The 13,287-nt window shown below is 39.3% G+C and overlaps 1 protein-coding gene across 16 annotated transcripts in view; it reads left to right on the top strand.

Annotated features, from left to right (window-relative positions):
• Positions 1–13,287, top strand: part of ENOX1 (ecto-NOX disulfide-thiol exchanger 1) — a 583,643-nt gene that overhangs the window by 371,269 nt on the left and 199,087 nt on the right. For all 16 annotated transcript variants that reach the window (XR_002518333.2, XM_021929581.2, XM_031655830.1 and 13 more), the window contains 2 exons: positions 5,148–5,291; positions 6,075–6,212. Coding sequence is in view for 15 of the 16 variants with exons in the window: in XM_031655830.1 (XP_031511690.1) it covers positions 5,148–5,291; positions 6,075–6,212 (282 nt within the window). In the remaining variant the exon portion in view is untranslated. The remainder of the gene's footprint in view (positions 1–5,147; positions 5,292–6,074; positions 6,213–13,287) is intronic.

The following is a 13,287-nucleotide window of genomic DNA, read 5'->3' as shown; positions in this document are numbered from 1 at the left end:
GCCTAGGTTATAGTGCAGTGACTCGATCTTGGCTCACTGCAACCTTTGCCTCCCAGGTTCAAGCCATTCTCCTGCCTCAGCCGCCCAGGTAGCTGGGACTACAGGCACATGTCACCACACCCGGCTAATTTTTGTATTTTTAGTAGAGACGGGGTTTTACCATGTTGCCCAGATTGGTCTCAGATCCTGGCCTCAAGTGATCCACCCACCTCGGCCTCCCAAAGTGCTGGGATTACAGGCATGAGCCACCGTGCCTGGCCTGGTATCAACTCTTTACAAGACATTAACAAATCTGATTTATTTTTGCTATAGTTATTTTGTTATTGAAGTAGGTATAAACCTAAGGACTTAGATCAAACAAAATCATGCTTTTTATCTTTTTTAAGACAGGGCCTCACTCTGTTGCCCAGGCTAGAGTGCAGTGGCACAATCTCAGCTCACTGCAACCTCTACACCCCCCACTCCCCAGCTCAAGCAATCCTCCCACCCCAGCCTCCTGAGCAGCTGGGATGACAGGAGGGCACTACCATGCTTTACCAACTTTTTAAGGTTATTGTAGAGATGAAATCGCCCTATGTTGCCCAGCCTGGTCTCAAACTCCTGGGTTCAACCAATCCTCCCACTTTGGTCTCCCAAAGTGGGTTATAGATATGAGCTCATATCTGGGATTATAGATATGAGCCACCACACCCAGTCTATTTCTTTTTTTTAATAAGAAGGATTTTCAATACCTAACTGATCTCTACCCTCCTTTAATAGGAATCTGTGTTTTGTGGACAATTACAGGTAGGCTTTATTCTTCATGACGTGTGTATCCTTGCTACCTATAGAAATTGGAGAGGGTTCGAATTAGTTCTATTATTAATAGTGGGAGTAGCCTGTGCCCCCTTTTTTTTTTTTTTGAGATGGAGTCTCACTCTGTCATCCAGGCTGGGGTGCAGTGGCGCGATCTTGGCTCACTGCAACCTCTACCTCTCGAGTTCAAGCGATTCTCCTGCCTCAGCCTCCTGAGTAACTGGGACTACAGGCGCCCGCCACCACACCCAGCTAAGTTTTGTATTTTTAGTAGAGACGGGGTTTCACTATATTGACCAGGCTGGTCTCAAACTCCTGATCTTGTGATCCTCCCGCCTCGGCCTCCCAAACCTGTGCCATTTTTTAAGCCAAATGGTATTTTCATAGACTTGATAAGTTTCAAAAACTATTTGCCCCATTATCTAGCCCAATGAAATACTGAGCATAAATATATTTTGTTGAACAGTTACGAAATTGGTATGAGATTTTGTACTTGAATATATCTTAACAGGAAACAGGTTAGATATCGGTTAAGACCAAACAAAGCTGTACTTTTTATCCTTGGCAGTTCGTATATCAGATTGTTTTGTGGTGCTCATACTTCATTAAAAGCTATAAGTAGAAACTGCCAGTTTCATAAATGGTCATGAATCACTTGAAAGTTTTTGTAGTTACAGAGGCAGAAAAATCCTAGAGAGAAAATATTTATACATCATTTAAGTTGCATCATATTATTTATTTTTATTTTGTTTTTATTTTTATTTTTTTGGAGACAGAGTCTTGCTGTCGCGCAGGCTAGAGTGCAGTGGTGCAATCTCAGCTCTGCCTCCTGGGTTCAAGCGATTCTCCTGCCTCAGCCTCCCAGGTAGCTGGGATTACAGGCACGCACCACCATGCCCAGCTAATTTTTGTATTTTTAGTAGAGACAGCGTTTCACCATGTTGGCCAGGCTGGTCTCGAACACCTGACCTCAGGTGATCTGCCCGCCTCACCCTTCCGAAGTTCTGGGATTACAGGCTTGAGCCACTGTGCCTGGCCTTAAATTACATTATATTATTTTATGTATTTAGTTTTTTAGAGATGGAGTCTCACTCTGGCACCTAGGCTGGAGTGCAGTGGCATGATCTCGGCTCACTACAACCTCTGTGTCCCGGGTTCAAGCAATTCTCCTGTTGTAGCCTCCTGAGTAGCTGGGACTACAGGCATGCGCCACCACACAGCTAATTTTTGTATTTTTAGTAGAGATGGTGTTTCACTGTTTTGGTCAGGCTGGTCTCAAATTCCTGACCTCAGATGATTCACCTGCCTCGGCCTCCCGAAGTGCTGGGATTACAGGCATGAGTCACCACGCCCAGCCTACGTCATGTAATTTTATAAAGGAATGGTGGAAAATGAAATATTGTGCTCCAACTGAGGTGTGGCACGGAAAACTAGGGCAACACTTACTTTTAGAAATATCAAGTGTTATTCACTGTTTTAGAATTAATTACATAATTATCTACCAGAACACAAAGATCCCAGGGTACCTTAATGGAAACACTACATTTCCAAATAAAATAATAATAATTATCACCTACTGTATTCAGAGTGCTTTATTAGCTATAATTTTTTAACTCCCCACATCTCTGTGTGTAAATAAACATCGCTAAGGAGATTAATCTTTTCTATACTTTAGAAATAGTAAAACTAAGGCAGAGAAATTGATGTGAATGATGAATTAGGCATTATGGCCTTGAATCATTTAAAGAGGCAGGTATTCAATGGGAACAATAGATGCTAACAAAGTACAAAAATCATTCTTGCAACTATTCATAAATTACTAGTTGGTAATTAATTAAAAGTATTACCTTTCTTCCGAAATGAGTGACCGAATCAATTTAAATTTTGTGAACAATGTCACGGCAGCCTTGAGACTATTGGAAATTCCTAAGATGTGACAGAGCTTGCTTTAGAATCACCATCCCAGGCACATGGTAGCTACACGAAGTTGTATGTCATTAAAACCATTGGATTGGGAGACTGAAGAGATGTAATACATTGAATGTCACAACAGTTTGATTGGGGGATAAATCTAGGTTTATACACCACATCTTGCCAACAGAACAATGCTTTGTTTTCAGTGGAACAGTAGCAGTTTGTTACTGTTTTCAGTGAAACACTTGCAGTCTGTTAAGATGGCCATGAAAGTGTTAGGTAGAAACTATGGGTCTCCGGGACACTTGATGCCCCTTTATACGACTGTAATCACTAAGGTGAAAACTCCCATTGGAACAGATTGTTATGGAGTCAAGGAAAACTAAAACCATCCCTGAAACAGTATAGCAAAAAGTCAAGGTGAAATGTGGTGGGTCAGGCACAAGTCATGAGCCGACAAAGTAGAGGGATGTTCTCTGATACAGTGTTCCAGAACTGCAGTCATTAGAGAGAAAAAAAATGTGTGATTAATGCCCATTTGGGAAGAATCTGAGGCAGAAGGAGGCTAGCCAGCTAAACTTCATTTGGGGAGATAAGTAAGACAAATAGTGACCTTGCAAAGATCCGAAACAGCTCTGCTACAGGGCCATTTGAACAAAAGAATGAACACATTCTAGCCTGACTCTGCCAAGCTACTCTGAAATGGTTCGAAGTGGAGAGAGAAAAGTGCTTTGAGATTTCATCGTAGAAAGATCGTTGGTGAATGGACCAGACATTTAGGTTAGCTCTGCATTTCTTATGCTATTGAATTTATTTTCTATGGTGAGAATCGCTTTGTCTGATGGCACTCATAGCCTAAGGTAATCGATGCACAATACACATGCAGGGTCTGAGTTCATTTGGATAGTATAGTGGGAAGGAATAAAATATTTCTTCTCAGTACAATTTGCTCCCAAAGTTAGAATCATTCACTGTTGGATGATGATGATGATTCGTCTTCCTGATAGATAATTGGAAAAAAATTCCACACTATCTTCCATACCCCTGTAGTTGAGGGATAGGGATTTGTTGAGACCATAAAAACTATTTGCTCATTATTCACCTATCCTTGAGAATTGAACCCTTAGCTTCCATTTGAATTAAGCTTCTGCTCAACTGATCAGAAGTTCTTTTTGACAGTACAGTACTCAAGGAATTACTGATTCTTATACCTAAGAATGAAACAAAAAGACATGCCATTAAAGGTTCAAACTTCACATTAGAGATGCCATAAAAGGTTCAAACTTCAAACCATAAGATCTAATTATAAAATGGTTAACAGGAACATAGTTTAGAAAAACTTCTAAATTTATACTAAAATAAAAATAAATATTTAGACTTAGTTGTTATATCTAATCTACATAAGATCAAACTTGTTATGTCACCAGTTTTGAACTGGTGAAAGTACACTTAAAATATATGTGAAAGCTCTACGTTTTTGCATTTCTAAGGGTGGAGAGAAGGCATAGCATTTTATAAATCGTGTGAGATTGAGAAGAACTTTGTAACTTTAATGTTTAATTGTTACTTATATTTATTAGATAAGTATGTTAATATATTTATACATATTTATATATAATATAGTCTTTTATATATTATATATTATAAATTATATATAATATACATAAATATATAATCTATAAATATAGAATATATTTTATTATATATAATATATATTTTTTATATATATGTGTGTGTATATATATATAAGCTGGGCAATTCTAAGGAAAATTCAAACCAAAAAACTTGTGGCCAGTTAAATCATCTTTGCAATGAGCTGAAAAAAACCAAATGCTCTTCCTTTGCCTCCCTAGCGCCCTCTAGATCTTCCTTTGTGGACAGCATGCCATTCTCCTCTTTTGCCTTTCCGGACTATTGTAATTTAGGTACCCTCCTTTTCCAGCTGCATGGTGAATGGGTTCTTGCTTTTTTCTTCCTCCTCCCAACTTTTGATCCTCTCTGAATACATTTCACAGACGACCATCTTCCAAAATAACAGCATCAATTAATTTTTTAACTTAAAAAAAATCTTCTTTAGCCCTGATTCTGCCCTCTCCATTGATGTCTAGCGTGTGTGGAAGAGGCTGTGCAGAGACTGATAAGCCCCCATTTGTGAAGGTGCATCAGTTCGCAAGGCCTTTGAGGCACTCACAAATGGCGCTGTTTATTCAGCCAGCCCCGGCTCCTGGTGATTCCATGAGTTGGCCCACACATCTCACAGGGCTCTAATAACTGAGCCACAAGACAGCCGCTGAGCCGTGGGAAGCAGCCTTTCTTCTGTGCCCGAGACTGGAAATCGGTCTTTGTTTTTGATTTTGAATAGATAACAGTTTGCTCCTTGACGTTTTATCTCAGTTAACTATTAAGGTTTCTCACCACACTTCTGTCCCGTTTTGCAGAATCTGATGACCTCCGAGGGGACCCTGCACTCAGCCATCAAAGTGCTCCTGCCCCGCTGGACGCTCATAATTCAATGGTAGATGCAGGTGGAGGTGAGAACATCACCCAGCTTCCCCAGGAGCTTCCTCAGATGATGGCTGCAGGTAAATGCCAGTGGCCAGCACAGGACACAAACAAGGCTTTTTTGAGTTCTTAGTGGAAAACTTGCCCCACCTTGAAAAATATGCATTGAACCAGGAGCCTGGACCCTTGAAGAAATCAGTCTGTAGAACTAGTAACAATGAAAGAGCACTAAGTCAAATTGGACACATTTTTCTGTTTTGTTTTGGGTTTTCTTAAGCTTTGTGCTACTTGTTTTCAAAGTTTATTTATTTAGAAATCCTTCAGAAAAGTCACTTTAGGTAGACACCTGCATTTTCTTAATGTAATAATGTAAAAGTTTGTAAAGGAGGGAATAGGTTAGGAGGTAACACTTAATAAATTCAGTCAGGACCAGTTCTCCTGCTTGACAACGATTTTCTTATTAGATAGAAGGCCTGCCTGCTCAAGAATTACACCTAGAAACAGTAAGCCAATTAACTTGTTTTACCAAGAGAGTATTACTGCTTTGCCTCTCAGCCTTGTGACTTAACTAATGTTGTTTCACTGGGAGAAAGAAACAATTCTTCAATTTTTTTCCAGGGGTATCTCCTTAATAGCATGCTGTGTATAATATAAACTACATGTCATTAAGTTTTCTCCCAGAAAGTATTTGGAAACACTTTATGTTTATGTCTGGAGAAAACATTGCTGTAGATTATAGTTTTTTATTTTTGTGTAGTTTGGGAATGTGCTAAATGAAGCCTCACATCTCTAGAAATGTGATTTTCTTTAAAACAAACACCCTTGCCTATGAACTCTAAATCATGGTTTGTTTTTCCCCACAGCAGCTGATGGTTTGGGGAGTATAGCAATAGACACGACCCAGCTCAACATGTCCGTGACAGATCCCACAGCCTGGGCTACAGCCATGAATAACCTGGGCATGGTTCCCGTGGGGTTGCCTGGACAGCAGCTCGTGTCTGGTAAGCTTTCTCCCGGTTTCAGAGATGCTTGCAGCAGTACCGAAGGGTGTAGGTGACAGGTGCCTGGTAATCTCTGCACTGCGAGTGTTGGACACGGTCTTTTATTTATGACTGGGGCATGTTTGGCAAGTTGTACTTGAGATTCTTTTCCTCGTCACCTTTCTCTTGTACCTAATAGCTGTTCTCAGAAAAAACATGCTAACTATTATTGCTATACACAGTCTTGCAACATCAATTGCATTTCTTAAAATTGGTAAATAGAATGGCTAATATTTGTTTTCCAATTTGCAAAACTCATTCACCTACATTATCCCATTTGATTGCACTGTCTTCCCTTTATGATAGGTAGATATTTCTTGTTGTTATTGCTCTTGTTAATTTTTCCATTTTACAAATAGAGAAACAGAAGAGCAGAGTTTAGGTGCCTTTTCCACATTGAAGTGGCAGAGCTATAAACTCAGCTCAGGTGACACTAAATTCCCTGTTTTCTGTCCACCACGTGGTGGAATCATAATACAATGCATGCATTCAGTAGAGAAAATGTTTAGAAATATCACAAAGTCAAAAGTCATCTAAAAGATTTAATCATTGAATTTAACAGGTGTTTGCTGAGGATTTTACATATGCCCCGTAAAAAGTGCTTTGAGAAATAGAATAAATATACATGTATATAAGTGTCTTTAAGAGCCTTTCTCTCTAAATTGAAAAAACAAAACACTAACACCTGTAAAACAATGATAAAAATGATGTGTAGAGTCAGGTGTGTTAAGTAGTGGTGCAGACTGGTAATGTAGTAATCAGATCAGTCACTGGGGCTTTGAGAAAAGATGTTATTAGGAAGGTGGGGCTTGCGCTAAGTCTGGAGAAATGAGTAGGATTTATATATGCACTCACTCATTCATTCATTCAACAAATATTCATTGAACCGCTGTCCTGGTGCAAGGGCTCCCGCAGTAAACAAGACAGGTATGGTCTGCCCTCTCAGAATTTATAGTGGGGAGGTGACAACCAGGCATTATGCAGTAGTCATTGTTATAATGGCAGAAGAAAACTTCACTCTTGGCCATCAAGGTAGGTAAGGGTAGATGGTGTTCATTAAGTAGAAACCAATCGCTTTTGGAATGTTGCTAAATTTTACTCCCACATACCTGTGTACTTTATGCTGAGTTGACCAAGGATTTGTTTTTTGTTGTTTCTTTTTGGTCAATAGTGGCCATAAATGAAAAATTGCAAATTAATTATAGTAATATATATGTGTGTGTGTATGTGTATATGTGTATACATACATACACACACACATATATATGGTTTCTTTTTTAATATAACAAGAAAGAACATGAAAATGGATAAGAGACTAGGGAAAGTAGGAGACAAAGGAAATACAAAGGCTGAGTTTTAAAACATTACATTTAGGATATGTATTAAATTCTTCAAAATGCTATCAAATTCATACAATTGAAGATTAGTCTGCTCTAGGGAGGTGGGTATACATAAATGACATTTTCTATGGCTTGAACGTGTGTTTATCCCAGGCCCCTTTTCCCTAAAGCTTACCTAGACAGATACTTTCTTCTAATAACTTGAGAGTAAAGATTTCTATTTTTCCACCCAAGTTTCCCCAGTTGCCTAATTGAAATATTCAGAAAGCAGAAGTTACTTACTCTTGTCTCACCTCCTACTTCTCTCAGAAAATGTTGTACAACTTCTAGAGTAAGCCAAAACCTTCCTAATTCATTATTTTTTTCTTGTGATTTTGAGTCTTCTGACGTTTTCACCGTGACCAATTTACGATTTTCCCAGCAACTTGCCATGAAAAGAATTACAGCCCTACTCGTTATAGAAGATTTACCGTATCTGCCCCGAATTACTTTTTCTATCTCCTGTGTTAGCCAAATTGCTTAAACTGTTTTTGAGCCTTTCAGGGTCTTTCTGGGCTTTCCTTCATCATTTACACAGCCTGATAATTTAACTGCACTTTGCTTTGTTCTCAGGGCCACCAGCCAACTATTTTAACATCTTACCTAAACAATTTTTTTTTTTTTTTTTTTTGAGACGGAGTCTGGCTCTGTCGCCTAGGCTGGAGTGCAGTGGCCGGATCTCAGCTCACTGCAAGCTCTGCCTCCCGGGTTTACGCCATTCTCCTGCCTCAGCCTCCCAAGTAGCTGGGACTACAGGCGCCCGCCACCTCGCCTGGCTAGTTTTTTGTATTTTTTAGTAGAGACGGGGTTTCACTGTGTTTGCCAGGATGGTCTCGATCTCCTGACCTCGTGATCCGCCCGTCTCGGCCTCCCAAAGTGCTGGGATTACAGGCTTGAGCCACCGCACCCGGCCATCCTAAACTATTTTTCCATTGTATTCTTTTATATTAAAATTTTTAAAATAATTCATCAAATCTCCAGATTACTTAACCATTCTACTATTTACATTTAGGCTGTTTTCATTTTTTCACTGTTAACTAGCCAAGTTTCCTTAAAGAACTTAGTCTCCTTGAGCATGCAGAAACATCTTACCTTTTCTATAAAATGGTGATCATATCTATTTCATGGAACTGCTGAGATTTAAATGGGATAATTTATATAACCTCCATCTGGTAAGCATACATTAAATAGTCTTCTTACTCCTTTGTTCTTATTTCTTCCTTTCTCCTTTTTGCTTTTTTTAAAGCAAGTAACATTTTGCTTTAAAACATTGCAGTAGACATTTTTATGGATGGGGCTTTTTAGCTGTTAGAATTATTTCCATTGCATAGGCTCCTACATGTGGAACTAGTAGGTCAAAAGAAATGAGCATTTTCAAGTTTCTTGCTAAGTACTCGTCGATTAATTCCCAAAATATACATATGGACTTAATATTTACTAATTTGATATGCAAAAATGGCATCCTATTATTTTATCTTAAATTATTCTATAACTACCCTTGTTTATTTCCTTATTCTCCTTCATTTTCTATTCATATTTTCTCTTTTGCAAATAATTATTCTCTGATAAATGGATACTTGGTAATTTTGTTGTTGTTGTTGTTGTTTATATTTGGGCATTTGTTAAACATTTTAATCCTTGGACTTCATATTTCCTGAAAATGTTTATCTAGTCCGGGTTTTGCCTCCTAATGTTAGTTCTTTTTTATGGTTTTTATATTTAATTTTCCGTTTATGAGTTCTTTATTCCATTTCTAAATGCAGAAAGGTTTGCCCACTCTGGAAGTTGTTATATTCCCTATTTTCCATGCCCCCATTGACTTAAATCTGCCTTTTATTGGAAATTAAATTCTTAGGCATATTTTTATCTATTTCTGAAGTATCTATTCTGTACTACTGATTTATCTATTTTTATTCAAAGACGACATTGTTTCAGTTCTTATAGTTCTATGGTATGTTTACATGACATATCTGATGCCCTTTTGACTATATCTGGTGTGCCCCACTATTGTTTATTTTCCACATGGCCACAGAGCCACGGATGCCACTGCTTGCTCAGGTGTCATGCTGGCTACCTCTGGAGTTCTTCACTGTGAATGCAGAATGTTAGAGGCAGCCTTTTAATGTTTCAGAAGGGACTTAAAGATTATTTAGTATAACCTTCCTTCCAAGAAATCCTCTTTAAAACATTTCTGACAGGATTATGGAGAGGCTGGATTTTATGAGTACTTGGCTTTCTCCCAAAGTTTCTGATATTTCTAAATAACCAACCACTCTTCCCATATTTGTTGAAATTAAACTGACACTAAATCCCTTTCCTCACTGCTTCTTCAATTTATTGAGAGATTAAAATTATCAGCAAAGCAAGGCGTAAAATTTTTATATCCTCTGATTTTATCAAAAGGGTTTCCCAAGAAACCCTGCACTTCCCCAGCGACGCCTCTTCCACTTCCCTCCCCTTTCATCATCACCAAATGTTCCCCACACCGTGATTCTGCTCCCACCTTTATGAATTTCTCTGTTTACCTTCTTCATGGGACGTGCTACTTGAGATCATTACATTGAATTTGTTCCTTTTATCCCAAATATACCATTATACTGTTATACTCTAATCCTAAATCCCATACTCCAAAGTCCTGGCTGCTCTGTGAGATGATATTTACCTCCATTATTGTTTCTTGTTTGTTGTATTTCCCATACTTTGTTTTGGTTTTGTGAAGTTTTTTGTTGCCTTTGCCTTTTGTTGTTGTTGTCAATACTGTGTGCCTTAGTGTAGATCCAGGTTTTTTCAACTAGTCTGTTGGAACATTTGTGTTCCATTGTTGTTGTAAGGTAAAGTGGAGGCATAAGTATTATACTTAAGTGGCCTAACAATGATGGCAAACTCTGGGTTAAACACAGATAAATTGCTTTCCTTATGGGTTTTCCCAAGGCTTTTACTATGCTAATGTGCACTAAGTAGTTCTCAAAGAGTAGAATCTACTATGTAGAATTCCTAACTTAATTTAGCCTTTAAAAAATGCCTGTGTTAGGACAAATACCTAAAGCATGCGGGGCTTAAAACCTAGACGATGGGTTGATAGGTACAGCAAACCACCATGGCACATGTAACAAACCTGCACATTCTGTACATGTATCCCGGAACTTAAAGTAAAATTTAAAAATTAATTAAAAAACAAACTTGTGAGCCTCTCATGAGATGCTAAAATATTCACTGTGGAGATCCTTCTCCACTACCATCCATCCTTCTGTGCCTCATATGATATCCTCTGCATGATCTAGTTCACAATTTTGTTTGTTTATGTTTGTGCTGAAGAGTGTCACTCCCTAATCTCAAATTTCAAAATAACTCCCTTGTGGTCAGGTGTTGCCTGAAACCTTCTTCTCAGTTTTCTGTGGCACACGTTGTCCCTTTTCAGGGGCCCCGCCTCTGGTGTCACAAGTTGAAATCTAGGATACCAAATCCTGAGCTTTGGCACCTCTTGTGTGACCAGCTGCTCTCTTCCTGTATACCCTAATTTCTTTTCCAAAGTTATAATCATCAACTGGAAGGAGAGCTGAAAAGCAGGAGCTGAGTGCCCAGCTTTTAAGTTTCTTGCCCAGGCCTGCATGGAAACTAATAGTGCTTTCTGAATATTCTCTGGCCATGAGATAATACCTTGCTTTTCTATAAACTTTTTGAAATCTCCTTTCTTATTGTCAACAATATTTCTTTAGCCGTTATTGACTCTGGGGTGATACACATCTTTTACTCCAAGCTTCTTAGCATGCCATTTGTGGTATTTTAAACACATGTTCCAGAAAGACATCATACTTCCAAATTAACAACATAGAGCCACATCCTTAAGCAGTGACTAATTTGGAGCCAACGAAAGACGTCTTCACACTTGTAAGGATCTATCAGCACCCTTAAGTGTTCCTTGGCTCATACTTCGCTGTTTCTCTTTCAGAAGCCCTGGGTTCACTATCGCTGCTTCTGTTTCCTGCCATTCTGAGAACTTAGCTTTCTAACTCTTGGAAGGCTAAGATAGGTTACAAGTCCTTCTCTGTCCCCTTCACTACCCTCTCCCATTCACTGGTATTTCCACTTCTTTTCATTCTTCTCTGCTTCCTCAGAGTACTTTTTTCTAATTTCCTTCTTGGGTTGTTTAATCCTCACAGGAACACCTTCATCCTCTTTAATATGCCCAGATATGAAGAGGGATTTGTTAAATCCTTTCATCTCCTCAAGCATCACTCTTTTAACTGAGATTTATTGAGCCAGATGTTATGCTAAATACCAGGAATACAGGACATAGACCTTACTGTCATGCTTTAGAGTGGTGGGAGAAAGAGGAAAGAGTAAATACACAAATACAAATCAACTTGATAAGTGGTTATGCTACTAATAGATAAAGGGTGCTATAGGATGTCACTGAAGAGAGTTAAGCAGGGGAGTAGCAGAATCAGAATTATATTTTTACAGAGCATGTTTGTAACCCCTATAGAGGACTGATGGGGGTGTGGAAAGGTTGGCAACCAGACAGGAGTTACCCAGACAAGAGACAGCGACGGCAGTAATGCCAGCGATTATCCTGAGCAGTAGAGATGGAGTGATCTGAAGGGACTCGTGAGACATTTCATTGTAAAAACCACAGGAATGGATGACTAAGACCACATGGAACATAAGGAGGGTGAAGAATCAACAGTGACCCCTAGGCTTCTAGGCTTGCAAGCTGGGTTAACCATAGAGCCATTTGCTTAGAAGGTGGGGAAGGCTGAAAGAGAAGGGTGGGTAAGATGACTCGTTTTCTTTTGGATATGTTGAGTTTGAGGAAGCTGTTGAAAGAAAAGCTGTGGTGAGCAGGGAGATTGATGGTCCTGGCATGCAGGAAGGAAGGCCTGATGGAGATGTGGCTTTGGTAGCCACAACATAGGGATGGTTGTTGATGCCCTGGGGACCGTAATGCCCAGACACACTTCTACTGTGAAATTAGGAGGAAGCTCTCAGATGCTCCCTCAGGTTTCAGCCTACCCTGCAGCCAGGTCTCCAGATCCCTCTCTCGTGTCCCACTACATTCCCACTATTGCAGGGCTCCAAGATTTGAAATGAGAGAAGTGGTCAGAAATAAAAAATGGAATCTGGAAATCCTGCCTGAAACCATCTCTTCAGCTCACAAATACACTCAGGACTGTCCGTTGATAAACCACCCCACATGCTTGTTTTTAAAATGAAAATCCTACTCACACCAGGAAAGGTTCTTTCTTTAGTCTCTTCAGATATTAATGGTGGCATTCTCTGACACAAGCATGATGAAGGGGATAGAGACAGCCTGGCAGGTACCAGTGGGGGTCTCTAAAGGACGATGCTCAAAGTTCTCTTTTGTTTTTATCTTACGTCTTGTTGAAATATTTCTCACTATCAAGTGTCAGAAAACAAATAGACCCTTGACTTATGTTTCGCAATGTATGTACCTGATTTCATGTACTTGTGACAGTTCTGTTACACTCTGTGCAGTTACCCTTTCTTCCCCAGGACATCAGGACAGTACATTTGTACATTTATTTACTCACCACAGTATTACAGTATTTTTTACAAGGCACTAGAGGAACGGCAATTGGCATGACCGACCAGTGACGCTCTTCCGGAGAACACATATCTCTAAAGAAGATGTCATC

This window comes from Papio anubis, chromosome 15 (genome assembly GCF_008728515.1).
Source record: "Papio anubis isolate 15944 chromosome 15, Panubis1.0, whole genome shotgun sequence".
Classification (NCBI taxonomy): domain Eukaryota; kingdom Metazoa; phylum Chordata; class Mammalia; order Primates; family Cercopithecidae; genus Papio; species Papio anubis.
This window is presented reverse-complemented; position numbering and strand designations above follow the sequence as displayed.